The sequence below is a fragment of the Chaetodon trifascialis genome, chromosome 15, assembly GCF_039877785.1.
Source record: "Chaetodon trifascialis isolate fChaTrf1 chromosome 15, fChaTrf1.hap1, whole genome shotgun sequence".
NCBI classification, from domain to species: Eukaryota; Metazoa; Chordata; class Actinopteri; order Chaetodontiformes; family Chaetodontidae; genus Chaetodon; species Chaetodon trifascialis.
The window spans coordinates 21,201,596-21,227,445 of NC_092070.1; the positions used below are offsets into that span (position 1 = coordinate 21,201,596).

Here is a 25,850-nt window from a genome sequence, read left to right on the forward strand (position 1 = left end):
TCCCTATTCAGTCAGTTTATTTTAGACGTCAGTGAAAGTACAACAAAATAGCCCTAACATGTTACCACTTTATTTTCCACAAAGAAACACCTTTAAAATAGTGACAACAGCATGAACGTCAGTGAGTCAAACTAACACAGATGGAGCCGATGAGAAAAATAGAGTTAAATGAGAAACGTAAAATCAGATATGGTGTGACTTCTCTAAAATGCACTTGTGGCAGCAACGCTCACGCACACCTTCACAACAGTTCAGCGTCACAAAACGTCGTTTTTAGCTCCTAACGTTTGGTTCGAGCCGTCATTCATCGCATCACTAGAATCCCTTTTCAGCATCGCCGTACATACTTGTGTTCCTCTCAAATATGGCAACAGGAAGCAACCTGAGACGGCGCAGCGAGACAATTAGTCTCGATGTTCGCTGAGCAGCCCCGTCTTTGAAAACAACAATCTTCATCCCCAGACGTCCTGCTTCAACATGGCTCTCCTCACATGCTCTTCACTCTCGCCACCGCCGCCGTGCCATCCTCTTATTAGAGCGCTCTCAGGAAATTAATTCCCCTTTAATACCCAGGACTAGACGGCACTTCCACTATCACAGCTCCCTCACATCCAGAGGGTTAGTCCAATTTGTCATCATTTCAAAACAACACAAATATGTAAACAGCTTAGAAAATATGCACACACGCAATAAAAAAAAGAAAAAAATCCAAAGCATTTCTTTCCACAGCGCAGCGTTTCTTTTTGTCCTCACTCCTCTGCAGTGCAAAAAATGAAGATACGAGGAAAACAACAAAAAACAATAAATAGACTTCCTCTGTTATATACTTCTGTGTTTATGTATATACATATATATATCTATAATACTGGGTCTCTACATGAGCACGCAGCTCTTGGCCCGGTCCTTCCTCATGGCCGGGGCTTGGTCCATTTGCTCAGTCCGACCCGGCAGGGGAGGCAAGGGGAGCTGTGAGACTCGCTTCAGGCCTCTGCGGGAACTGCTGCGTTTTAGCTGCGGCTTGAACGGCCGCCGCACCGACGCCACCGTGGTGATGTGGAACACGTCCCGGACGCTGTTCTCTGACACCTTGGAGGTGCACTCCACGTAGGCCACCGCCCCGATCTGTCGAGCTATCGCGCTGCCCTGGAAGACGGAGACAAGCAAGGCGGGAGACAATTAGCAAGCACGCAGCAACACAATGCTTTACAGGAACACTTTATCTGCAGCGCCACAAAATCCGCCCTGTGTGACTCTTTGGCTCCTTCTGTAGCTTTCAGTAGCTTCGTCTTCTGCTTCTGTTCCAGCTGAATTCATGACCGTGGCAAAACTGTGTCTCTTCTCTTGTTTTCTCTGATTTTCAGAGGCGTTACACATGACTTTGCTTCATATCAAGGCGCCGCGCCTCACAAAGGAAACGAGATTTCACAATATTCATCCCACCCCACCTCACTGTACCTTAGCATAAGCAGGCACCGCGTGTCAACAGCGGAAGACTAAAGTCCCCGAAAGAGGCAGATCTGAGACAAAGAGCCCGATCTGAGCCGTAGGCTGAATGTCAGCGGTCTAAACATGTCTGGAGACAAATGAAGCTCCTCCATCTGAGGCATGAATAATGCAGATGCTCTGAGTCCTCAGTCTCAGTGTAGTAAGAGAGTGGGAGCAGAGTGGCCACAGAGCCCGCTGGGTCCATGTTGACATGGTCTATGCAGCTATTTAGAGAGAAGAGACTGAAGTCCTCCATCAGTGGAGCTTACCCCTGTGTGATGTTACAATACACCCAGTTAATTAAGACTGTAAATTGTTTTCTTGAGATCAAATCAGAGGCAGATTTAATTTCAAAGTCCCTCGGCCTCTCTCTCTCCGCCACAGTCCAGCCTTTATGCCCACATTCATGCAGGATCAACATGTGCAAAGGTTGCACCAGACGAGACGGGACTGCGTTTCCCATGACCCTCACATCGCGAGCGCTCCAACACAGAGCGCTTTGTTGTTTGGTTTTTATCGCGGCTGCGCGCTGAGCCACGTTTAAGAAGCAATGAAGTCCTCATTAGGTGGAATGGCGGGATTCGGGGGGTGGCGGCGGGAGGGGGTGCGAGGTAGAGATCGCCGTGACAAGCGGAAAAGCTCGATCGGATCTCAGACAGATTAGCGCGGAAATGTCTGGGGTTCACCCCGTGGTCACTTTCGCCAGCGACTCCTCAGCTGTGCTGGAATTCAATTTAAGATCAACAGCGGGATAACAACACAGGATATTGGATTAGAGCACCAAAATGTTTATTGTGCACGGCTTTGGCATCTGCTGCTGGCACACAGTTTCCAGGCACGTTAGAGGGACAAACAGTAGTTGCCTCAGATGAAAACTGAGAAGCAGCGAAACAATGGCTCAATGTAGGCCCGGCCACAAATGGTCCCCAGCTATTTCACATTAGCTCCGCGGTTTGCCACTCCGTCTTTTGTTTACGTATCTTATTTACATGAACTGTCTGTTTTTTTTCTCAGCGGCTGATTTTTTGGAGCCTGCGTGCTTTTAGCCTCCAGCGAGCTCTCAGACAGCGGTGGAAAAAAAAAGCCTCCTTTGTTCTGAGGGCTTTTGTGCGGTGGTGAAAAAGCCCCTCCACTTTTTTTTTTTTGTATGTCCAACACGGGAGAGCACAAAATGAACACGCTGAAAGCTGATTAAAATTCGCAGATTTACAGAACAGTTTATCATCCCCTCCCTCTCCTCCCCATCCCCTTGGCTTAGAGGTCATGGCGGCGTGCGATAAAAGGGCTCCCTCATTTATCAATGTCCATTTTTCTATTCATCCTGCGTTTTGAAAATCCCTAAATCTGCATGAATATTTCATTTCAGGGGAAAAATTGTGTCCCTCGACATAAACCCCGCTAACCGCCTGTGCCTCTTCCTCAGCCCTCGCCGTAAGAAACCTTACTCTGTATCGCCTGTCAGCAAAATTTCAGTCAAAGCACCAGCAACATGTCCCCGAGGGGTTTCTCTTGTTCTGTGGTGGTTGATGGTGTTGCATGAGCCCCCTCTCACACTTCCTTTCCGTGGGACTTCACATGGAGTAAACACACACAATCATCGCCGCATCGCTTTCTGATTTCTCTCTGCATCCGCTGTTGTTTTCAAACCTGCCTTCCTCTCATTGTGTCCCACTCCTGTCCCCTCACGTGTCCATCACCTGCTCGCTCTTACCTGCTCATGGGTGACGGGGATGAGGCGCTGCTTGGACAGCTCCCTCAGAGTGTTGACATCTGTCCTCATGTCCAGCTTACAGCCCACCAGCACCACTTTGGCGTTGGGACAAAACTCCTGCGTCTCCCCCTGCCACTGTTGAGACACGAATGGACAGAGAGACACGGAAATACATCACTGAGTCACTGCCAAATATGAGAGCAGAGCTGTCTGTGCCGACGGATGAGCTACGACCTTTGGCTTTTTGATTCTGGACATCTGAGCTTGAGGGAGAGTAATGCTCTCTCAATAAAAGACATTTGTTCAGCTAAGGAGTCAAAGGGGAAGTAAGTGCTTTTTTTTTTACAACTTTGACTCTACTGTGAGATTAATGGAGCAGACGAGGTCAATTCCTCCATATTTTGGAATATAAAACATTAGCGCCGAGGCATTAAGTCCACTTCTCAGTCCAAGTTTTCACAATATAGTCATTGTTTAAGTCATTAATGAGGCAAAAACTGAGGAGCGCTTGCTGTTTTTTCTCATGTAAATCGAATATGTTTCAGTTTTTGTTTGAGCAAAACAATCTGAAGACATCCCCTTGGGCTCTGGGACGTTGTGATAGACATTTCCATTAAGTTCTGTCATTTTATAGACTCAACGATGAATGAATTAATTAGAAGTCAAGGAAGTGGTTGCAGTCCCGTAAAACACACTCATCCATCTATATTAATAACAGGGCTGCAGCGAACAGAAACATGCACATCGTAATTCCTAAATTCCTGTTCCTTCACATTGTTTCTTTTGTCGGACTAATGCTAAAAGATATCGGATTTACTTTCACATAAGGCGAAGAATAAATATTAAATGCTGGAAGAAGCGAATGTTTTTCACTGTCAGTCAATGAACTGTTTTAATAATTCCAGCTCTAAGCAGCGCGCACGCAAGCTCCACATGAAAATCCGAAAAAGGTTGCCAGGTAGGTTCGGGCTCGTACCTGATGTGCGTCAACAGATCTATTTGAGGTTCTGTGCAGAAAAGGTTGAGCAGTCTTCCCTCCAAAATCACCCTGAGATTAAATGTCGCTTCTGAGACTCAGCTGAACCAACAGCCGCTCCTCCCTGCGACGCACACACACAACAGCAGCCGACAGCCCTGAAATATCCCACATGCCGTGTGCAGAATGTCAGGGTGTCCATTCATCCCTCTTGTTGAAAGCAACCTTCGACCTTTCGAGGCCGTCCCTATTCTGCCGCTAACATCCAATCAAATGCTTTGATTGGTTAACCCTCTCTGTTCCCCCAGCTGTCATCCAGAAACCTTTGTGACCTGCTTGCTTCTGGAGGTCAAGAGTCTAATTTGGGATGGTGATTGTGTAACAGGTTTTCCATGTGCCTCTGAGTTTCAGAGATTACCCGGGTGACAGCTAGGGGTCAGGGGTCACGGCACCCCCCTGCCAGGGGATTCATGGGAAAACCAAAAGCCTGACGGCGCCTCTGCTTCCCCCTGTTGACAGAGTGCAGCGAGGCTTGTGAGATATTTGTGGGTGAGAAAAGGTGTCTCGGGTTAGATCTACAAAGTCTGCCGGGGCATTTAAGCAGCTCCCCTCAGACCGCTAAACGCGTCAACAGGCCGGCCGTGGGAACCGTCTGCAGCCCACAAGGAGTGCAGTTCAAAGGCAAACACGCACACATGGCTTCAAGATGAGAGACCACTAAAAGGCACGGGCCTGTTTTACATGACACACATGCACGCAAACAAACCCATTATGCTGGGTGTCTAGGTATTGGCTCCGACTGTAAAAACACATCCATGACCACAGCCCTGCCTGGCCACTACCACACGTTAGCCGCCACCCCAACATCTGAGCTAAGGCCGCCTTACAAACGTTAACTGCCGCCATCGAGCCAACTGCTCTGCATAAAACTCAGATTTTAAATTCCAAATGCCTGCAGAAGGCAAATCTAGAGCTCTTGAACAGGCTCTGCAACAGCTCCTTTGATATGGCTGCTGTGGCTAATTTGCGTATCTGATATTCCTCTCGAACCCACCCGGCTGCAAAGCCTCTCCTCTCATTCTTCATTCTGACCTCCCATTCCTCAAAGGGCTGAGGGTCAAGTAGGCACGGACGTTTCGATGAGAAAAAGGAATGAGAGGCTCTATCCTCTGTGCTGATTTGCTCCATTGTTGAGCCGTGAAAATGCAAGCTGCTGGCACAGAAATGTGAGCGGACACAAGATGCTGATCAGGAAAAACTGATTTTTTTCCGCTTGGCTCCTCAGTGTCGCAGCAGATATTTAATGCTGATCCAAAGCATTGAGAGGAGGCGATGAAATAAAGAACACTGACCTTCTTTATGACACTGTCCAAAGTCTCTGGGCGGCTGATGTCGAAACAGATGAGAACCGCATCTGAATCAGGATACGCCAGCGGCCTCACATTATCGTAATAAGAGGAACCTGTGGAAACACAATAACATATGGCATAAGGTCACGGTGTCTTCTGAAAAATTCCTGCGCGTACTTGTTTATAACCGACTTAACCCCATGAGGTTCTTCATCCCAACCATATGGCACGCTGTGTCAATTAGAAAGTACTGCACATCCCTGGAAGGTGACCCAAAGGTCATTAATACATGGCTAACCCATTAAAGCGGAGGATGTGACACGAGCTTGGATGCGCTGCAGCTTGAATGCACCCTGCAGATGCAAATGAGTCATGATCATTACAGTTGTGTGCTCATATTTGAGTATCTTTGTCTCTCGGGCTTCCGCACAGTTGCAGCCTCCCTTAATCACAGTGCTTCACAAGGAATGTCGAGGAGTTACTCAGAGAAGCGCGCGCACACACACACACACACATGCACACACGCACACACACTCTCAAAAGTGAATTATAGTGGGTTGAGGACCTTAGGACTTGCGCACACAATCCATTATCATCTTGAAACAACAGCGAATGCCAGCACAAAGGCCAAACCAAAGGTTGAACCCCTTAATTCTCTCGACTCATCCCTCTTCCCGTCTCTCCTTCAAATGGTCCTCGTTTTAAAATCTTCCACTTTTTTTTCCGACTGTGTGAGATTCACATGCACTCACACGCCTCTTCCCACTCTCGCTTTTCATTTCTGTACCTTGATCAAATTTGAAGGCAGAGTGGTGCCTCTGTACTTTCACAAGCCGCTCAGTTACACGGTCCTGCTCTCGCGCAGCTCTCATTAAGAGGCTTGTAAAAATATCTGGGCTTTCTGGGAAATGTGGCTGTGGTTGTGGCTCCTTCCCTCCTGCCACCCCTGGGAGCTGGTATGGACCTGAACTCTTCCAGTTCGATAGCGACCGCACCCTGGCTGCACAAATTCATTGTCAAGGATACTAAAGTTTTGGTGACACATCGCCTCTTTTTACATCTACAGCTGCTAGAAATTTGCATACATGTGTGAATCACGTTCGTGGATGGATGTGAAAACATCTCAATATTGCATGTAATCCCTTACGGTCACGCAAACTGATGATTATACGTTATCTTTAAGCTTGCTGCTATCGCACTTCATAGCAGACCGGACACAATAGGCAGTCAGCCGGGTAAAACGCAGCGTGCTTTTGTCTGGCAGGGTAAATGGAGTCTGCACAATGGCCCCACAGCCTGTTTTAGCATCACTATGTTCTCTTTGTTAATGATGGAATGAGACTATGACAATGGGTGCACGCGGCCTGCAGCCCCCATCATTCAGCTAGCTGTCCTACGGTGACCTGCTCCCTCCCCGCGGAGGACAATGCAACAGGCTGCACATTAAAAATTGATTTGCACCTCCAAGTCAGGAGCGGTTTTGTTTACATTCTGTTTCTCACCAAAATGCCATTAAGGGCTTACAAATATTCTGAAGACCTGTCTAGTCTCATAAGACTTTAGAAACACTGTTTTGAATCCTGCATCGCTAATGTCGGCTCGCAGGCTTCTTCTTCGCTCCTTTTGTTGCGGCATTGATAACGCTGTCGATATGCATTACCAAGATAAGATAAGATAACTGAATACCATCTTATAAAACGGGGCTCTATTAATTCTAATGAAAGCTGCTCGCTGCATATATCACAAGTTCTTCAGTCTTGTCTGCATTTTTGGGACTTTTTTGCATTTTTATTGGCCCTAATGGCTCAAATTTGGTTCTAACAGCAGATCCTTTCATAATGACCGGTCAGGGGGAAAGTGTTTCTGGGACCCTGTGCGTCACATCTTTCCTCTTTCAACTGTAATAACTATTGCAAAATTACTGCACAGCCTGGCACTGCTGCAGGGGGCTTGATGCATGTGAAAACAATACAAGGACCCCCTCGAAAAAACCTTGCTCTCATAGTCAGAAATTTCACAAGGTGGCGCCTTTAAACTGAAGGCAGTTTAGCTAAATCTGTGATACTTTGATAACCTTGTTTCTCTGCCTTTAAAAATACAATGCAATCGCTTTTTCAGTGTAATAAACTGCAGAAGACAGAAGGAAAAATTAAATGTTATTTTAGCCTCCACCTTACAGGACGTTATCAGGAATTCCTAGCCCCCTCCTTGTCTTATTAACACAAAATTGCTGCTGTTTGGTACTGCCAAGAGTGCAGGACTATCACACACACACACACACACACACACACACACACACACACACACCGAAAAAAGCCCAATCACACGGATGCCAAGTCCAACAGTCAGCAAAGCACACATTGTACGACAGCGAGCTCTGATTGGTAGTGGTCACACATGAGGTGCTGTAGCTGCTGAAGTTGGTCTTTAGTATGTATCACAGTGCAGCAGACCTGTACCGAGGTTAGAGCTGAAGAAGAAAAGAGACGGAGCATGTGGGGGTGGAGAGGGGACAGAAAAGATTTAATGACTTTGACGCGGGGGAGAGGGCAAGGTGCAGAAGCATGCAATGATGAGAGAAGCAACCGGGGAATTAAAGCAGAATCCAGATGAAGGGGAAGAGATGTCAGATGAAGGAAAGTTGAGACAATGGTGCTTGTTTGACTTAAGGTGTAATTAGGGGCTGGAACGAGGCCGCTGGGACCAATTTGTCAATCCCAATGATCGAAATGATTGGCAGGTCACGGTCAGAACAGGCCTTGTCACAGTGCAGCAGTTCAGAGCTCTTCTGCCCCGAGCGACAGGGAAGCTACCTCAGCACTTTTACAAAGTCAGAAAGAAGTCCTCTGAGGGGGAGAAGCGGAGAAAAAGTGCTGTATAAACCGAGCCGAGCGGGCGCAAATAAAAGCCAATCACCATAACGATCAAGAACATGAGCGGCAGGAGGAAAAGTTTCCTCCTCATTGTAAAATATATCACCTCCATTGCCTGAAATGCACTTACCCCCCTCCTCCTACCAGCAAAGAGACATGACCAGAGATAAAAGAGGATGTAGAGGAGTGCAGGAGAGTGGGTGTGCAGTGGGTGTTTGGGCAGGTAATGAAAGCACTGGATGCGGCTGGACAGATCAAATAAAGAGGTATGAGAGCAATGGGTTGGCTATTGGTGGATGCGGCCTGTGCCCATTCACTGTGAGGTGGAACAAAAGGTCAATTGAATTTCAGACGGAGGCAGGACGAGATGGATGGGGCAGGAGGGTGAGGGAGGGGAGCCTGGCAGAAACCGCTAAAAACCATCATGCCTGGCAAGGAGCGGGACCCTGCCACGGCGTGCCAAGGACACGCATAAAACACACCTCAGAAAAAGCCTCCTGCTCAAGCATTAGCATTAGCCTGATTTAGCACTGGTGATCTCTCACGGCAGAAAGTGGATTTCTGTCTTTATTTCCACAGGGCTAATTAGCGCTAAGCCACGCTGCAGCAGGAGGCTCCTCTGAGCAGAGGTGACAGAGGTGGGAGGAAAGCATTCCTCACCAACCGTCACTCGAGCTTCATCAAAGGCCACAAATATCTCAGAGGATGTTGAGGCGGACAGGAACTTAGCAGAGCGCTAATGTACAGTAATAAGGCTTCAGGGTTTGTGGTATGACTTCGTTTAAGCCTCCTGTCCCGTGACACTTGGACTACCCCGTCGGGACAATCCGTCTGAGACGCAGCAGCTCTCTATCTGCTCATTCTCCGCTGCAGGAATTTCCATTTCATGTGGACAAACAATGAAGTAACCGCAAGAATAAAACACAAATGGCGCAGTTTGATGGAGAAGATTCTTCAGGAAGCCCGTGAAATTGAGTGTGCATCAGCATCTAACAAAGCCTTCCCGCCTTCAGTGCATTAATCTGAACCTTCACAGCAGGAATTTTCTCTTTCTCTGTCTGTTTGCTGCACGCTCGTTGCAGATGCAGCTAAAAAGCAAACCATTATGAGTGAGGGGGGAAAGCACATATGGTGTGGAGTCAGCAGCAACTAACAGCCTCATTAGGCCGTATAGGCACTCTGAAAAACACCCATGCACACAAACGAAGGCAGGGTATCAGGAAGCAAACACCCTCTCAAATGCCACCAAATAAACGAAAACAGTTAGTGTGATTTAGTTAGCCGCAACCTTAGAAACACAACACAGTCAGCACCGCACACACAGCGTCCTTTTTCTTCTCCCGCAGCTGTTTTCCTCTTGAAATCCACCTTCAAAGCAAAGCCAAAACATTTCAAGTCGGGGTGGCCGAGTATCGTAGCAACCTGGAGGGATGCAAATGGCTCCATTGTGAGGCCCTGAAAGGAAGTAAGGAAGAAGTGAGCAAGAGAGCGAGGGGATCGTGGAGGCTAATGACTCCAGAGCATTGATGATTAGAGGTGACTCAAAGGAGAGAAGAAGAGTGTTGGTGCTCCATCCTTTCAGAGGTTGAGCAGACTTTTCATGGCTGACGGTCCGGTCTGTGTTGTGAACTGTTATGGCTTCTCCTCAATCAGGGTTTCTACTCAAACGGAGATAAACACACACTGCTGCCAAGACAGCCTTCGAGAGGAGGTGGAGTTACTCTGACCCAGCGTTCCACTCATCTGATCAAGCCTGCGTGTGTTTTACTATGTGAATATAAGGCTGAAATAAAACTTTCTTTTGCAGTCCTGCATCCACAATCCAATAGGGTTTACTACATGTGGACCAGCTGACCTTCCTCCTGGAAGTTTGGCATAAAACGAGTGTTCCCAGGGCTGTACAGTGCGACAATTTCCGTCGCATTTGCTACTAAAAATCATTCTGTGCGAAGAGAAATATGCATCCACGAGTGCGACGGTGTTGCGATGGTATCATTTCTAAAAAAAAGTGGGGAGAACTAGGCTATATAACTGTCTCTTGTCCTATTCGTCAGTTGTTGGAACAACTTCATGGGAGTTGTAGTTCTAAGTGTGTACTGTGCTTCTCAATCCCAATACAAAAGAACTACATTTCCCGCCCTACGTTCCCGCCCTCGTTGATCTGTGGCGGGAAGCAGCGACTTTTTGTATCATGAGGACTCAGGGCTACGTCAGATGGCTACAAGGACTGCATATTGAGGAAGATCGCACCAAACAATGCACACTTGATATTCTTGCTGACCATTTTCAAAAGCAAGCTCCACAGTTTTAGAGCTCTGGATTCAGTTTTCAGACTGTTCCAGCCACTGGTTTCCTTTGATTTCCATATGATATGAAAATCAGTTAATGGGCACTTCTTTGAGATCTATAATCCATTCGAGAGATTAAGATCTGCATTCATTTTGCTCAGTTTTATAACATCGTTGTTTTGTAATGCAGTTTGCTAATTTGCTTTCATGCCGAGAGTTAGAGAAGAAGCTAGCGTGGCTCCTCCAAAGCTCAGTAATGAACACATCATATCCATCTTTAATCCATACAAAAAACAACACACTGTAATTTTACCAGCGCGGTGTGTGTTCAGCACATCTCCACACAGCGTAACTGCAAGCACGATGTGCAAAGCTTCCCAGTAAGCGACTCAAATGGCAAAGGACAATCGAGAGCATCTCAAACACAAATGTTAAATCTTGATGCATGAAACACAACAGGGGTCTGTTTCGTTTTTCGGAGAAGACAGCGAGGAATGAATCACTTGATATTACAAACATAGACTTGGCTTCAGTGGAGTATTATGGATTTTTATATGCTATTGTCTTCCATATTCATACTCTCGTCAAAGTACTTCCTGAGATTTTTCAATCTTCTGAAGAAAAATTATGTTCAGATGTTCTGTAGGCATTTACTTCTCTCATGATGTAACTTCAAAATGTCTGTCAATGATTTTAGGCTTTGTGCTGCAATATTGAACCTGGGAGTTGATTGCTACGATTGATCCTTTGCTAAACCCATCCTCCCAACAGCAACTGTCCAATCACAGCTTAGCAGCTGAAACTAGGCACCGGCAGACCTGTCGAGCTTTGCACATCTCTACACGTTGACGCGGTGTGCGTGAGGCTCTAAGAAGACAATAATCTCAATCACCCTTCAAACTCGAGTTTAACTTTAAGCATTAGCATTAGCTTACATTAGCTAGCTACACATAAAATCTGCTAGCGAGAGTCATCATCAGAAATGAGAAACTTGCCTTTGTTTACTTCTGTAAGGAAGGCCAGATTTTGTGCAACTTGCCATAGCCTTAAATAAGAAGCTTGAGGCAATGAAGTGAAGGATTACTAAAAAGGCTGTGATGAAGCAGCCTCTGCTGGCCCGCTCTCTGGGCGGAGGCTTCTATCTTTGGTTTCTCTTGCAGTTTGACCTATAGGCTAGACGAGTGCATACACCACACACCCAGAAACAGACTGACAAAGCTGTTGATCTGTAATAGAGATGGCTGTGTCAAGTTTTCAAAGGCATTAGCACACAGCCGGGACAGTGGAGGTGACACTGGGTTAAATGGCCATTAACCTTCCATGTCTGCAGCCTTCTCACAAGGGATATTGATCAAAGCCCCTGCGCTCTCCCTCCGGAGGAAGTGCAGCCTTTGAAGGGCGTCGAGCACCTTCCACTGATCTGCTCTGAGCTCAGCTGCCAAGGAGTTAATGCCTGTGTCTGCTGTCCAATCACAGGTTGAAAAGCAGAGCTGGCCACCTCGCCGACAGCACAGGCAGGGTCCAGAGCAGCATTACTGTCTGCCTCCCACTCGCCCCAGGGGTATGGAGATGTAGTGTGTCTGCTCTCGGGTCCTCCTCACCCCCAGCCCCTCTTTTATGATCACACAGACACACTATACAGCGATGCATTTCATCTCCTGTTGTTTGATCTGGCTCTAATCGTGCAGCGCTTTGCTTAGAAAGATCACAACGCTTCTTTTGTCGTTCACTTCCTCTGTCGAGCTACGTATCTACGTGTCTCTACTTTACTTGGAAATGTTTGAGATCTGGCAGTCTGCATTAGCACACCCCTCGGTGACACTCTTAATTCCTTGGCGAGGGTCGTGTGTTTAGACGTTACAACACAAACACAACCCAGCGTTTGTTTGTGTGAGGGAGTCAAGTAGCTGCGAGCGACTGCTGGCTGTGCACAGGGAGCACACGCACAACCGTTTTTTATCCGTTTCTGTGTTTCCTCAAGCTCCGAGCCTCTCACAGCAGAACCGTCGAGTCTCGTCAAAGCAGCAGCAGCAGCAGCAGCAGCAGCAGCAGCAGCAGACTGTTTGGACAAGATCCACCAAATAACACAGTTTAAAAAAAACAGACAGGGGCTAGTTAAAGAGCGCCAGATGCCGGCTTGAAGATTATTTGCTCTTTGCACAACCTCTTCCACCGCTCAGACCAGTCTGTGTTTGACCCCAGCTGGTTCCGATCTCTCCAGCACAGACTCTAAGTCTTTCTTCTTTATTATTTTTTTGTTTGGTTGCTCAACTCGAACACATAAAACAGAAGATTTTAGAGGGGGAGGGGGCTTTCTTTAAAGAAAGGAGGCTGGTAGGAATATCCAGTTTCACTCACTTTCAGGACTCTGAAAGGAGGCCTGGGTGGCCTTATTGGCAGCATACCCCAAATACATTCAAATCAGTCATTAGCTCGCTTGCACAGGCAAAATGTTGATTTTCTGACCAAAATCAGGCACCACATTTGGCTTCGATTGCTGCAGTGTGCACGTCATGTTGACAGTTGTGCCATCTTACCTGCATAACCACTTTTCTACATTTAAAGCTATTATGTGCAAACTTTGATGCGAGTATCGCGAGTGCATAGGGCCATCTTTGCACTGACATCAGGCCTGTGGGAAAAATCACAACCCCCTCACTCATTTCAGTGTCCAGCATGCTGACGCAGAGGCAGTGCAATGCAACGTCGACTATCCTGCGCTGGACAATCGCATGTGAGTCTGCTGATTATGCATGCACATGATTCAACCCGGGTGTGCACTCCTGTCAGCCACTGTGTCATTCTCAAAGCCACCTATAGGTGGTGCCAGAGCAAGACATTTTCCTGCACATAGTTGCTATAATTTCTCAATTAACCAAACATGGTGGTGTGAAAATGTTCAGCTAAAACTGATTTTCTGAGCTTATTAACAGTATTTCAATTACGTAAGAATACTAATCATTAAAAAAAAAAAAAAAACTCAAGCCGCTTTGAGCTTTGTATTTGCTTTACAGCAGCATTTTGGACAGTCTGAAAACATGCCAAAACATTAGACACCCACTCTGATTCTTTGCCTCTGCAGCCCTCCTCAAAAACCATCATCCCCTCCCAAACACACACACATACACAGTATTCAAAGTCACCTCTTTCACCCGTAAAACAGCAGAGATCACATTCTTTATTTCCACTCCTACACATCTTTCAATCTCTTCGAAACTTCTCCTCCCGCTCTGAGATTTTCATTAAAAACTTGCAATAAGACAAACTGCAGCCTCTCTGTCCGCAGCTGTCCGTCTGATCTGAAGGCAGAAGTGAGAGCATGCAGACGGCAGCGACGCAGGCACATGAAAGAAAAGCTTGTGAGTGGAAAAGGACATCCTCTGCTCCATCGACTCCACCACCTCAAGTGCATAACCATCCAAACACATCCCTATCACAGTGCTATCTATCCCCCAGCCCACTCTGCTACCCCCCAGGGAGGCCAACAGGGAGACATGGCACTACTTCAAGAGCAATTTCACTTCCACAAAAGCGGCAGCGGCAAGAAAGAGAGCGCATTGGATCTTGTTTATAAATAAAGTCATCCATAAATGATGGGATCTGTCGAGTGTGTGTGAGGGAGGTGCAGGTGGCGGGGGCGGGGGGGTTGACGGATGGAGGTGAAAGAAGGCCTATCTCCCTGTATCCCCTTACGCTCGGATGGGCTGCAGACGGATGCTGAGAGGGTTTTGCTCCTGTGGAGGTGGGGGGCCAGAGGGACTGAGCGCTAGCTTTGGGAGCAGCAGAACCAGTCAGCGTGGCTGTTTGAAGTGGGCTGATCAAAGCTGGCGCTGCAGCGGGTTCTGTGGCACTGGGTAGAGGGAGTGGACTGGGGGAAAACACACAGAGCCACACTTCCCTGGGTGGGTTTCCTGTCGGCCTGGATGACTGAGGCACTCACTGCTGCTGCTGCTGCTGCTGCTGCTGCTGCTGCTGCTGCTGCTGCTGCTGATGATGATGATGATGAATAAGAACAAATGCCTGGTTCAGTGCCAGGGTGCATTAGTTTGTGTCTCTCCTCTTGTTAAAGCCAATGTTCCAAACACATGAACACTGCCAGGGTGATATAATGTAATCACATTACCGGTAACCAGACCTTTAAGTCAAGCACAAAGTACCTCAGTGTAAAATGACTGTCCTGCATCCAAAAACTCAAAACGTATTAGTTTAAGTATTAGTATAAGTCACAAGTGTCTAAATCTGTCAAAATAAATGTAGCGGAGGAAAATATAAAGTAGAATAAAATGGAAATACTCAAGCATAAGTACCCCAAAATTGTACTTAAGTATAGTAATTCAGTAAATGTATTCAGTTGGATTCCACCGCTGCACGTTATTATGCCGATGTTTTCTTTTTGCTGATTACATTTACTGGCCTGCTGAAAATTCTCTTCCTGGCATTACACATTTAATTCAATCTGAACCACATTATGACATATTGGATTAACATCTGCATAAATATCTATCGAGTATCATAAAGCATCGCTGGATTCACTAATGCTTAACTGGCCAATTTAAACAAGCCAGCAAACAGAAGCAAACACGTTCACACACAGAATTAAGTGTTTTCCAGCAGGGTCGTCATTTGTTGTGTATTCATGAATTTCGAATGAGGGAGCTTGCTTCTGTTTGAATATTTATGAGGGGAAATTATTTCGCCTTGGCTCATTGGCCTGTGTGCATCTGTGCAAGGAGCCTCTTCCCTAAATTATGGAAATAAAGTAAATCTAGAAGAAACTATCACAGGAACATGGAAGCTGTGTCCGGGTCGGATCTGTCAGAGCACTTAAGCAGAAAATATCAAACAGGTGGTTGTTAGCTCTCAGTCTGTTAAAACAAGCGAACTTAAACATTCACATAAGGAAGCTCCCGGTTCATGGTCGAGTCCATGTGCCCTTGAAGCAGCTCCATTCAGGATCAATAACTTCCTGCTCCTTTGCGTCGTGCCACAGATCACGTTACTTCAGGTCAGTGAAGACAGGGGTCGCACAATCAAAGCGTGCTTCCTCCGGCTCGTCACACAATAGACAAACAACATTAAACCCTCCGCGGGATTATTCATATCGCCATATGCAGCCCCGTGTTTGGCCTGTAGCGAGAGCGCTGCAGTTGGCGTTTTTGTGTCTGCGTCCCCAAGGACCCCAGTGGGTCAGGTCCCAGAGGAGGAGGCTCCACGGACAAACATCCTCACAACAAAAAGCCTGGAAGGGTGGGTGGGTGGCTGGGTGGGGGTGGGAAAAGCACAGATGTACCCTTCTCCTTCTGTCTACTCCTTCTGTCCCCTTTCCCAGTTTTCAATCCGGCCAACACTTGCTGCTCTTATAACATGCGCTAAGGGCAGCACCCCCACGCCTCCGCTGCTTTTACTCGCTTCAGCCTCTCGCTCCCCCAGTCTGGCTGCCTATTGGTTGAAGCAGCTGCTCCGCTTTCCAGCCTTATTGTCCCCCGGCTCCCACCCCGGCGCCCCTCCGCAGCACCCATTACGCCTCTGGTCAGCTGAGAAACAATAGGAGGGGTCAGGGGTCAGAGCTGTTGGAATTCCCATACACTAACCCCCCCCCCAATCACACACATGCCCACACACATACATAGATGTTTGTCTTTTATCTATTGCATCCATCTCTCTTTCGCTCCGTCTTGTAACTACTGAAGATCAATCAGATAAATCTGTTAGCAGAGACAAACAGTATTTTTATCTTAACAATACATTAGAAGAAAACAATGTGCTGAATGGGAAAGAGGCCACTCGTAGTGATGAACCTACAGAGAGCGATCACCTGAATCTGCAGCTTCACAGAGCTTCATAATGAGTTTCATTGTTTCGCGGTCCGACCCACAGCGCCGGTTCGCCCTCACCTCTCTCACAGCATCGTTTTTGGGCCGCAGCCTGCAGCCGTTTTCGCAGAATAAACTCTAAAAAGCCATCAAGCAGCGGAAAACACAGTGAGAGAGGAGCTGGTGAACATCGTGGAGCGTTTAGCAGCTAAAGAGCAAGAAATTTCCCTCGGGAGTTTGCAGACACCAAAATTAGGAACTTTAGGAAGCTTTGGAGCGCGATGTTTACATAACGCAGCAAATCAATGCGCTGCTAATCAATGAGACTGCTAATGAATACAACAGCAGTAGCTTTGAATGTTGCTTTATGTTAGTTAAAGTTAAGATACGTGTATAAGCCTTCTGTATATAAGTAACACGGCTGATATCATATGAATACAACGCACGCTAACTTCTGCGTGTACACTTGGTATATTGTTGAGTGACACTTCGGTGTATTTTAAATCACCCGTTCAGAACGAATGTGTCAGGCTGACGCCCAGGTAAATACATCAGATGCTGTTAAATAACGGCAGCGTTGTCATTACTGAGCATTCCTACTGCTAATTACAATTTCTTCTCCTATCTGCTCCTTTGTACTCCCGTCGCCTTACATGCTTGCCAACAAAACAGTTTTACATCTTCATTTTATCCTTTTATTCTGTGTCAGTCTTTATAATATCCTCCTCTGTTAGCAGGCGAGGCTTAAGACCGGGCTTGTAATCTGAGTCAGTGTGAGCTCATCAAAAGCCTTAAGTGGTCTTTTTCTTCACAACGTACCGTACAGAAAGACTCCTTTTAATTCTGTGCACTTAATGTTCATTCCCTAATAACTTTGATTATTCCATTGGCACATTAACGCAAGTAAAAGTCATATACAGCCTATCAGCGGCCTGCAGTGCTGTTAAGCAGTGGACATGCTATTTAAGCAGATTATACACTTTTGCCTGGTGCTCAGCGTTAAGCTGACAGTGCATGGGGGGCTGAGATGTGGTGAAGGAAGGGGTGGTGGCTTTCCGCTCATCGCCATATCCATGGTCACATTTACAGGCTCCTCTGACAGAGATAAGAGATCAGAAGGAGGAGGATGCTGTATCCTCTGGGGCCTCCAAGGAGTGCTTGCTTGGTTGTTTATGGGCGGATGGACATGTAGGATGGTGAGGATGCGTTAAAAAAGAGGCAGAGCGGCGGCTAAATGCTCGCACGGCGCAGGCGGCGTCCTACACTTCTGTGCATGAGTCTCTGTACGAGTGTGTGTGTTTGACTGTGTCGCTGAGGAGAGCGGATATTCTGTGGGGTAATTACAGCCTGTGTGTTCCTGTCAGTGCGCCTGGCTGGCTTTCATGCAGCACTCCTGCCCACCGCCTGCTTAACACAGCTCCTGACTGCCGGTGACCTCAACGTGGCGCGGTTCAGCAGCCGCCTTGGCTAATAGGCTATCAGAGATGGAGAACATCAATGAGGGAAGAGGAAGAAGAGAGAAAAAATAAATATCACAGAGGAAAAAGATAAATGACAACACACCTCCAGGGAGGATTCATCATGTTCTCCTGCGCTCAAACAGTTCTTTTCTTCTAGTTCCCTTTGTTTCTTCATCTTCTCTTACAGCTACTGTAACATATGGGCAGCCATTTCCGCTCCAGCCTGTTGACCTTTTGCGTAATAGTCTAAGACTATGAGTCACGGAGCGCTGAGCTCCAGGGATGGAGCGCAGCTGCTTGCCTGCTCAGGGACCAAGACATCCAGCCCGGCAGCCAGGACCGCCGGCTGCCCTCCAGAGTTTCCATAATGTCACACAAACCCACTCAAGAGACGCAGGGTGCAATGAAGTGCAGCACTGTGCATGAGACTGACGTTATTCAAGACGTTTAGAGCTGGAGACCGTGTGCAGAGAGGGAAAAGGGAATGACTGGAGCACAGACAGGATTCGTTCTTATAATGCCAAAATCATTATAGTTATTTACACAATGAGGGACGCATGCATCTGCATTCCTGTTGACGGCATCTTAGCTATATTAAGCATTCATGTGTGACTGTGGAGCAATTTTATTTAATGAGCTGTAAAATGCATTTTAGCTATCGTGTTATGAAAAACATTTAAGGCTCTCAGCAGCCTCTCAGTGGCCATTTAAGTAAAGCAAATGGTCTCTAAATTTACATTTCTTTTTCTTATTTGGAGTTGAACTGTATTTATTTGCATGTATTAGTGAGTGAATTCAGATATTTACAATCAATCAAAGGATTTTTTTTTTCTACATTTTTCCGCTCACTGCTCCTGATGGGAGCGATCAGTTCAGAGGTCGCTAAAATCCTACAAAATGTTAAGTTGAGTGAGCAATTTCCAGTACAGTGGCACACAAAGACTGCACATCCACTTCACCACACGCAGCGCTCGCCGGTTGATTTCTGCTATGCAAAACGTTTTTGTGGGCTCCAACCATTAACTGTAATCCCTGGGATTATCAGGTTCAGGCTGCCAGAGAGGCTGCAGGGGATGAGAGTCAAGGAGGAGCTGGAATATATTCTCTGAGATTCTCCCGTTCCCAGAGGACAGAGCGGCACAAGATCTGGCACCAAGGCCCGGGTTTATTTCCAACGCTTGCAAAGATCCTACACGTCAGTCACAAGTCGAACAACATTATTACAGACTGTTCTCTGCGTCTCAGCCACTGAGCCGAAAACAAAAACTTCCCTTAAATCTGAACGCTGACAAACACGTGTTCCACCTGACACGCCTGCTCATGCTTCATGAGTCAGAGTCTGCAGCCATGCCGGTGGGTGTGAGGCGGCACAGCAGCCCTCCGAGCTAAATGTCAGCCTGATGATGGCGCTAGAGGAGAAGCCAAAGCGTCACCGAAGTCATCAGTCATCATCACAAAACGTTACAGCTATCCACACAGTAGCTGTGAGCGATCCTCCGTCTCTGCAGCCGTATCGCTGAGAACAGCGCAGGCAGCACCTCCGTCACTATCAGAAAAATGTAATTATGTGAAACAGGAGGCACAGAAGTGCTTTGGAATACATCCGTGTGTGAGGTAATATCTGAAATAAGAACCACAGGAAAACATGCAGGGATGATTCATTCATTCATTCATTCATTAAAGAGAAAAAGATTCAGTTTTGGTAAGTGAGTGTGTTTCCATCCTCCAAAACGCTTTCTTCCTCTTCATATCACTGTAAACTGAGTATTTTGGGGTTTTGGACTGTTGGTCGTAAAAGAAAAAAGCTATTTAAAGAAGTCACCTTGGGCTCTGAGGAGATGTGCTTGGCAATTTTTGCCATTTTCTCGCCTTTTATAGACTTCTCGATGAACTGAAAGCACCGTTACTTTTCCATTACATTTAAGCGTGAACTGGAAAGGAGGCCCTTTGCGATCTTCGTCAGTTTAGTATCTGTTTGTTTAATTAGGAGTGCACAAACAGTTATTTTAAGTTACAGTATTTCACCACGCTTGCGCTATCTTCTGTTTACTCATTACCCAAAACTGTCATGCAGGCGTTCTCCCCCAGTGCAGGGGAGTGCCTTCCAGCCTGTTCTGCATCATCAAAACAGGTTTGGTTTAGGCAGTTATTGCCCTGGGCTGGTTAGGCAAAGAGCAGGAACAACTTTCAGGGCTTAGGCTGCTTGCATACATCCGGGCTCGAGAACAACAGTTGAAAGGATGTCGTCATCCTCCCTTCAGGATGCTGACAAAAATAAACAAAAGGTACAGTATATCTGCTGTCTGCAGTTACGCAGCTGCCTTTCCATCTCGTTCTCGAACTGCGAGAGAAAAGAGAAGGAACACGAGAGTCTTTTTGTTTTAAATCATTTAGTCTAACTTTACAGCAGTGATTCAAGGAGGAAGAGAACAGCCAAAAGCAGATAACGTTATCTCCTGCGATCAGCACGCTCGCTGCTCAGGTCTGATAGCACTTCCTGAGCATCCTCTGGCTCCAGTGAGCTGTAGGTTTGAGGGCGGAGGGAGGGTTTGTTGGTTTTATTTCCGCGCTGCGTTGTGGTTGTAGTTCACTCGTTCTCTATTAAAGATTAATCAAGCGGAAAATGTTGAGGAACAGAAAGCTCACTGAACTCAGCGTGTTTTCACAGGCCTCTGGATGCCCCACTGGTCCGGCGCGCTGAGAATGTGGAGTTTAAAGAGCATAAAGGCATCAGGAATGTTGGAAAGTCGGTACGAGGGGAGCGAGACAGCCAGACTGTGACTGTGAGCGAACGCCGACGCTGGGAGTGGCGTTACACACTCGCAGCGTCTCGTCTTTCAAGTTAAAGACGATCACACCTCCGACTGTGAAAACATGTGACGGCTTCGTTATGAGAAATGAGCCATTAAGTAAACACGAAACCAGACTTCAACCGAGGAACGGCTCTGAATCTCATGTGAGCGCTTGTTCAGTTTAAGGATCTGTGACATTTTCCGATGAATGCGTGTTTTTCTGCTCTCCGTCACTGACTGTGCAGCACAATGGTGCTTCAAACTGCAGACGGTTCATGAAAGCTTTTTGTATTTGTTGTTGCGAACACCCAGTGTCAGGCAGGTCTATTGCAGGAAAAATCCTCCACTGCACAGCAAGTGATGCGTTTCATGTTCCCAGCAACAGCAGCAGCACTTTGTTTGGAGACAAACAGAGAAAGAATTGGGCGGCTGCAATGGGAAGCAATAGCCAGCATCGCCGATCGGGCTCCGAAAAACTCAACAGAAACTGAAATTTTCATTGACAGAACTTCTTCTCGCGCGTTTTGAGTGACAGGAGATTCTGCAGCAGCATGAGCGATTAGCAGCGAAGATGTCAGCAAAAGACGAAAGAAAAACAAGATTCCTGTGGATTGCCGCTTGAAAGCACACTCCAGCATGGCTGAGCAGAATGTAAGAGTTCCAGTCTTCATGTGAGAATCAGGTCAGGCATTAGAGAGGCGGCACAGAGAGAAACAGAAAGAGACGTGAGTGCACTGCTGTAGGAAGTTTGGGGAAACCCGGCCTGTCATGACTTGGACTTGTACACTAAGAAACAGCACGCATGCCTCTTAGTAGGGTATTAGTCTGAGGCCAAAGCTGGAGGGAATCTTTCCCAGGCACCCTCGCCATTTTGGGAAGAGAGGAAGAGTGCATTAAGGCCTCAGGCTTGGTAAGAAAACCCAGACTGGCTGACGACCAATGGGCCCCATGAGCTTTGACGGTAATCACTAATGGCCCTCAGACAAGTTATGACCAAGCCGCATTGACATTTTGACTACTTTACAGCTTGGGTTGCTTTAAAAGTCAATTAAGACACGCATACAACACATGCGATGGTGTAACAGACTCCAGCATCCATCACCGTGTGGCCGCTCGCTCGTGCAACATAAACACACACATATGTACGCAGACGCAGTGTTTTCCCTCATTGGAATTCCATTCAATCACTTTCTGATTGATTTAATTCTCCAGATGGTCGGGGGCTGAATGCAGGGCAGAATACAAAGCGCAGCTGAAAGTTGCCCTCTGGTTGCCAGAAGGCGCCAGACCTCCATGTTTTTTTTGGTTTAATGCTCCTTAAAATACCCATATTCATTTAGAGCTGCAACCCAAACATACACACACACAGATTTACACCCAGTAATGACCTCAATTAGACAAACACCTCACCTCTGTTCTCACCCATCCTGCGAGGACTAGACCCTGTGGAAGAACCAGAATTAATGAGACCAAACTAATCAATGGTCGACTTGTATGCTACAACAACTGCTGAGAGCATTTTAATGGCAATACACATCTAACCATGCCGGAGCAGCGCGAACCAGGCGAGACACAAGCTGTTTAAATAGCCTCGCCTCGGATAGCAATCAATAATGTTTTGTGAACGCAGCCAGACCACAGCAGGAAGACTTCACCAGCAATTAAAAGGCAGACAATACTTTACGTGAAGAGGCTGAAAGCTTGGTTGTCAAAAAAAAAACTGAAAAAAACAGCTGTATATTCGGGGTGGTGGTGGCTGTGGCTTCGGAAGAGCAAGCGGAGGGGTGAGTGACGCAAATGTCAGGTCCAAATGAAATGAATTCATTTGCAAGTTTTCCCAAAACAGAAGGTACTGCAAGCTCTGCAGTGCACACTGGTGGTGCCTGTTACTGTCGAGGGCAAAGTGGCACAAAGAGGAAATCTGACTTGGCACACCACAATCAGGTCCTCCATTTTGGACTTTCCAGGTGCCTAAAAGGTCAGGACTGTCAGGACGGCTTGCGAGTGGCCTGCAGAGTGAATTTACAGGTCGAAGTTTGCTGAATTTAACTCTAAGCATGTCACACGTTTACTTCACATCCACCAGCATATCCACCGATGGCAGCGATTCCACTGAAACGAACTGATTTCAGTCTGAGATGCCTCTGTTAGAAATGATGAAACGGTGGCGCGACCGTACCACAAAGCTCGGGCACTAAACTGGTGCTGCTGCGAGTGTGCGTGAGAGACTTTTAAAAAAACAGAGCTGGAGAAGGGGCGGTGAAGGAGGAGAGAGGTGAAGCAGCGAGAAAAGTCAGACTCTAAAAGAGGAACGAGGGGAGACATGCCATTTTCTTCAGATGAAAGCCTTTTTCATCCGAGTGTGAGCCAATTATTTTTCTTGTTGAGAGAAAATATGAACATCTGTGTTTGCTGTGAATCAGTGAATAATGGCACAGCCACACAAGGACCTCTGAACGCACACAGACACACATGCTTACACACACACACACACACACACACCCAGCGGGTTGGGTGACGTCATGTTTGTTGTGGGGTGGGCGGCTCCTGGCTGAAGATTAAAGGCTAACACTGCCAAAGGTGCTTTAGGGTTTAAAAGATGGACAGAAGCAAAACATTCCCACTACTCATTAGACTCTTCCAGCCCAGAGATAAGAAACTCTTGTTGTGGCCCCGGGCCCCACAGGACCCCGACCCCTGACTGGCAGGCTCAAGCTGATTTACTCTCCCGGTCACCACGAGGCCCAAGGGAGAAACAACATTCTTTCACTAACTGACCACGCAACATAAAAACACTCATCATCTCTCACAGAAGATGCTTTTAGGTTTGGGAATGTTTATGCTAAAGAAGGAATCCCCCCGGGGAGGGTCCCACATCCAGTCCCCTGACCGGCCATGTCGCCGGTCAGACAGCGGACAGACGCCTCTAGCCTGAGATGAGACCAGATCTCAGGGTGGCTCAGGAAGGCTAATCCCCCCATTCCGACACAACTGGGATGAAAGTGGAGCGTGGCTCTCTGTGCAGGAGTCTCACTGATGCAACCGGCTGCCTGGCGACCAAATCGACTTCCCCAGCAAGAAATCACATAAAAAGCCAGAGAAAGTCCCCTTCTGATGGCACAACGCCGACGTCACCGGCGAGCACATCGCGTGTTTAAATCTGACACTTTCAACGCCTGGAGATCTTTACTCGGGGCGGAAAAGCTCGTAAAACAACGTTTACATGTTTGCAAGTTGTTAAAACTTTCAACTGATGAATAAATCTGAAATTAAGATGATGAATGAATTTCTTTCAGGGTTAAGGGAGGGAGGTGTGGCGGCCAGCTGTGCAAGCTCAGCAAACATTACTCTACGTTATTGACTCGTCAACACATTTCTGGATGAAATTTACAAAGGGAATGCAATTTAATATCAGAGCTGGATGTCTGTAGGTCTGAAAATGTGGCAAAGGAGCAAACCCAGTCAGACCAGCAACATGTCAAATATCCTTCCCAGTATCAGTGGATATGTCAGCAGAACACTGGTCAAACTGAGGAAAACACTTCAACAGTGAGGGCAGTTACAGCTCCCTTCAGGCACATCCTGTCTCAATTATCCACGCCCGCGCTCCTCTCTCCCCCTACAGGCGCCTGACCTCAGGCCAGAGCATGGGAAGAGACAGCCACACACAGTGGACAGCCCAGAGAGGAATGCAATCACAAGGCACCGAGAGACATGGCTGGCACCGGAGTTTCCAGCAAAGCACAAACAGCAGATGCCCTGAGCTAAAAAAAAAAAAAAACATTTAAAACAAAAGGCATCCATATGAAGCTGGCAAGGTCAAAGCAATTTGTCAAAGAGATGACTGCGAGAGGTTGGAGAGGGGACTTGGAGGCTGTCCTCCCACGGTCGCAGCCAGGGACAGGCATCAGGGTCAGGGAGAGGATTGATGCGATGTCAGCCTTTAAGAGACGCTGCAGAGAGAGACGTGAAAGTCTTACCTGACGTGTCCCACATATTCAGCTCAATCCGGTGCTTGTCTATCTCAAAGCTGGCCGTGTAGTTCTCAAACACTGTGGGAACGTAGTTCTGAAAAGAAAGGGTGTATTTTGGTTATCCAGTTAAGAGGCACGAGATGTTTGCACGGCCACAGAGTTCAGACTAATGGGAACATCAGATCTGACATGATGCAGCAGACTTTTTCAGACATTTCAGTGCAGAGCTCATGCTGGAAATTCCTTTAAGAAGAATGCAGTCATGTTACAGCAGACGAAGACAACGCCTTAAAGTTTCATGGGCAGGACTGCAAACACAATTAAAGTCCATTCAGACATCACAGGAGTGCTCTCGTGATTTTACAGGCATGCACTCCGGCTCCCTCTCCACCGGCGCTTTGTCTCTGCGCTTTAAACATTTCTGCCTTAAAGCAGGTGGATGTAACCTGCTGAACAAGTGCTGAAGTTCAGCCTTACATTCTAACGCGCCCCCCGCTCTCATAGCTCCCCAAATTAAAGACTAAGTTCAGACTTTTGGCAGACCCACCTCTGGATAGCAGTCCTTGGCAAAAACGTGCAGGAGCGCCGTTTTCCCACACTGCGTGTCCCCGACCACCACAATCTTACAGCGGCTGCCTAGACTGTCCATGGTTTGTCCGTCTGAGGTGTGTTCTTGACGCGGGGATGGATTGCATCCAGCATCCGATACGAGGCGCGGCGGAATCGCAGACGGGGAAGAAAACGCAGCAGATACATGCGCTGAGCCGGTGCGCTTTGTCCAGCTCCTCCTGTCCTGCGCGCGGCTCTCAGGTCCCCCTGAAGGACTTCGTCTGACTGGTCTGCTACCAAAACCAGAGGAAGGACGCGCACAGCCCTCCCTGGAAACTGGTACTTTGATTCGTGGCCACGCCTTCCCAATATTCACGTATGAATCCCATCACTCAGCTGACTCAATAGGCTGCTCTTGTGGGAAATAAAGGCGCTGTCGGACAAATGGTTTATGGGGGCATTACCCTGTTTGTTTATGCCTGAGATGGTTTCCTTTTAATATCTCAATGATATTACTAAACAAGAGAATCACTGTTTATGGAGATGACTCTGCCTCCTGAGTGTCTATTAAACTGGCTTA

General features: G+C 47.2%; 1 protein-coding gene across 1 annotated transcript; it reads right to left on the bottom strand.

Annotated features, from left to right (window-relative positions):
• On the bottom strand, positions 1-25,576 carry rnd2 (Rho family GTPase 2). Its single transcript, XM_070981802.1, has 5 exons — positions 25,269-25,576; positions 24,728-24,815; positions 5,525-5,634; positions 3,197-3,331; positions 1-1,143 (listed from the first exon to the last, which is right to left on the bottom strand). The coding sequence occupies exons 1-5, from the start codon at positions 25,368-25,370 to the stop codon at positions 874-876; spliced, it is 705 nt and encodes a 234-aa protein (XP_070837903.1). The 5' UTR covers positions 25,371-25,576; the 3' UTR covers positions 1-873.
• Between the last annotated feature and the right edge of the window lie 274 nt (positions 25,577-25,850).

Coding starts and splice junctions, on each gene's coding strand:
- rnd2 (XM_070981802.1), bottom strand. CDS start 25,370: ATGGACAGTCTAGGCAGCCGCTGTAAGATTGTGGTGGTCGGGGACACG. Junction 5,635..24,727: donor GAATATGTGGGACACGTCAG/GTAAGACTTTCA, acceptor GTGTTTCCACAG/GTTCCTCTTATTACGATAAT. Junction 3,332..5,524: donor TGGACAGTGTCATAAAGAAG/GTCAGTGTTCTT, acceptor GTGTCTCAACAG/TGGCAGGGGGAGACGCAGGA.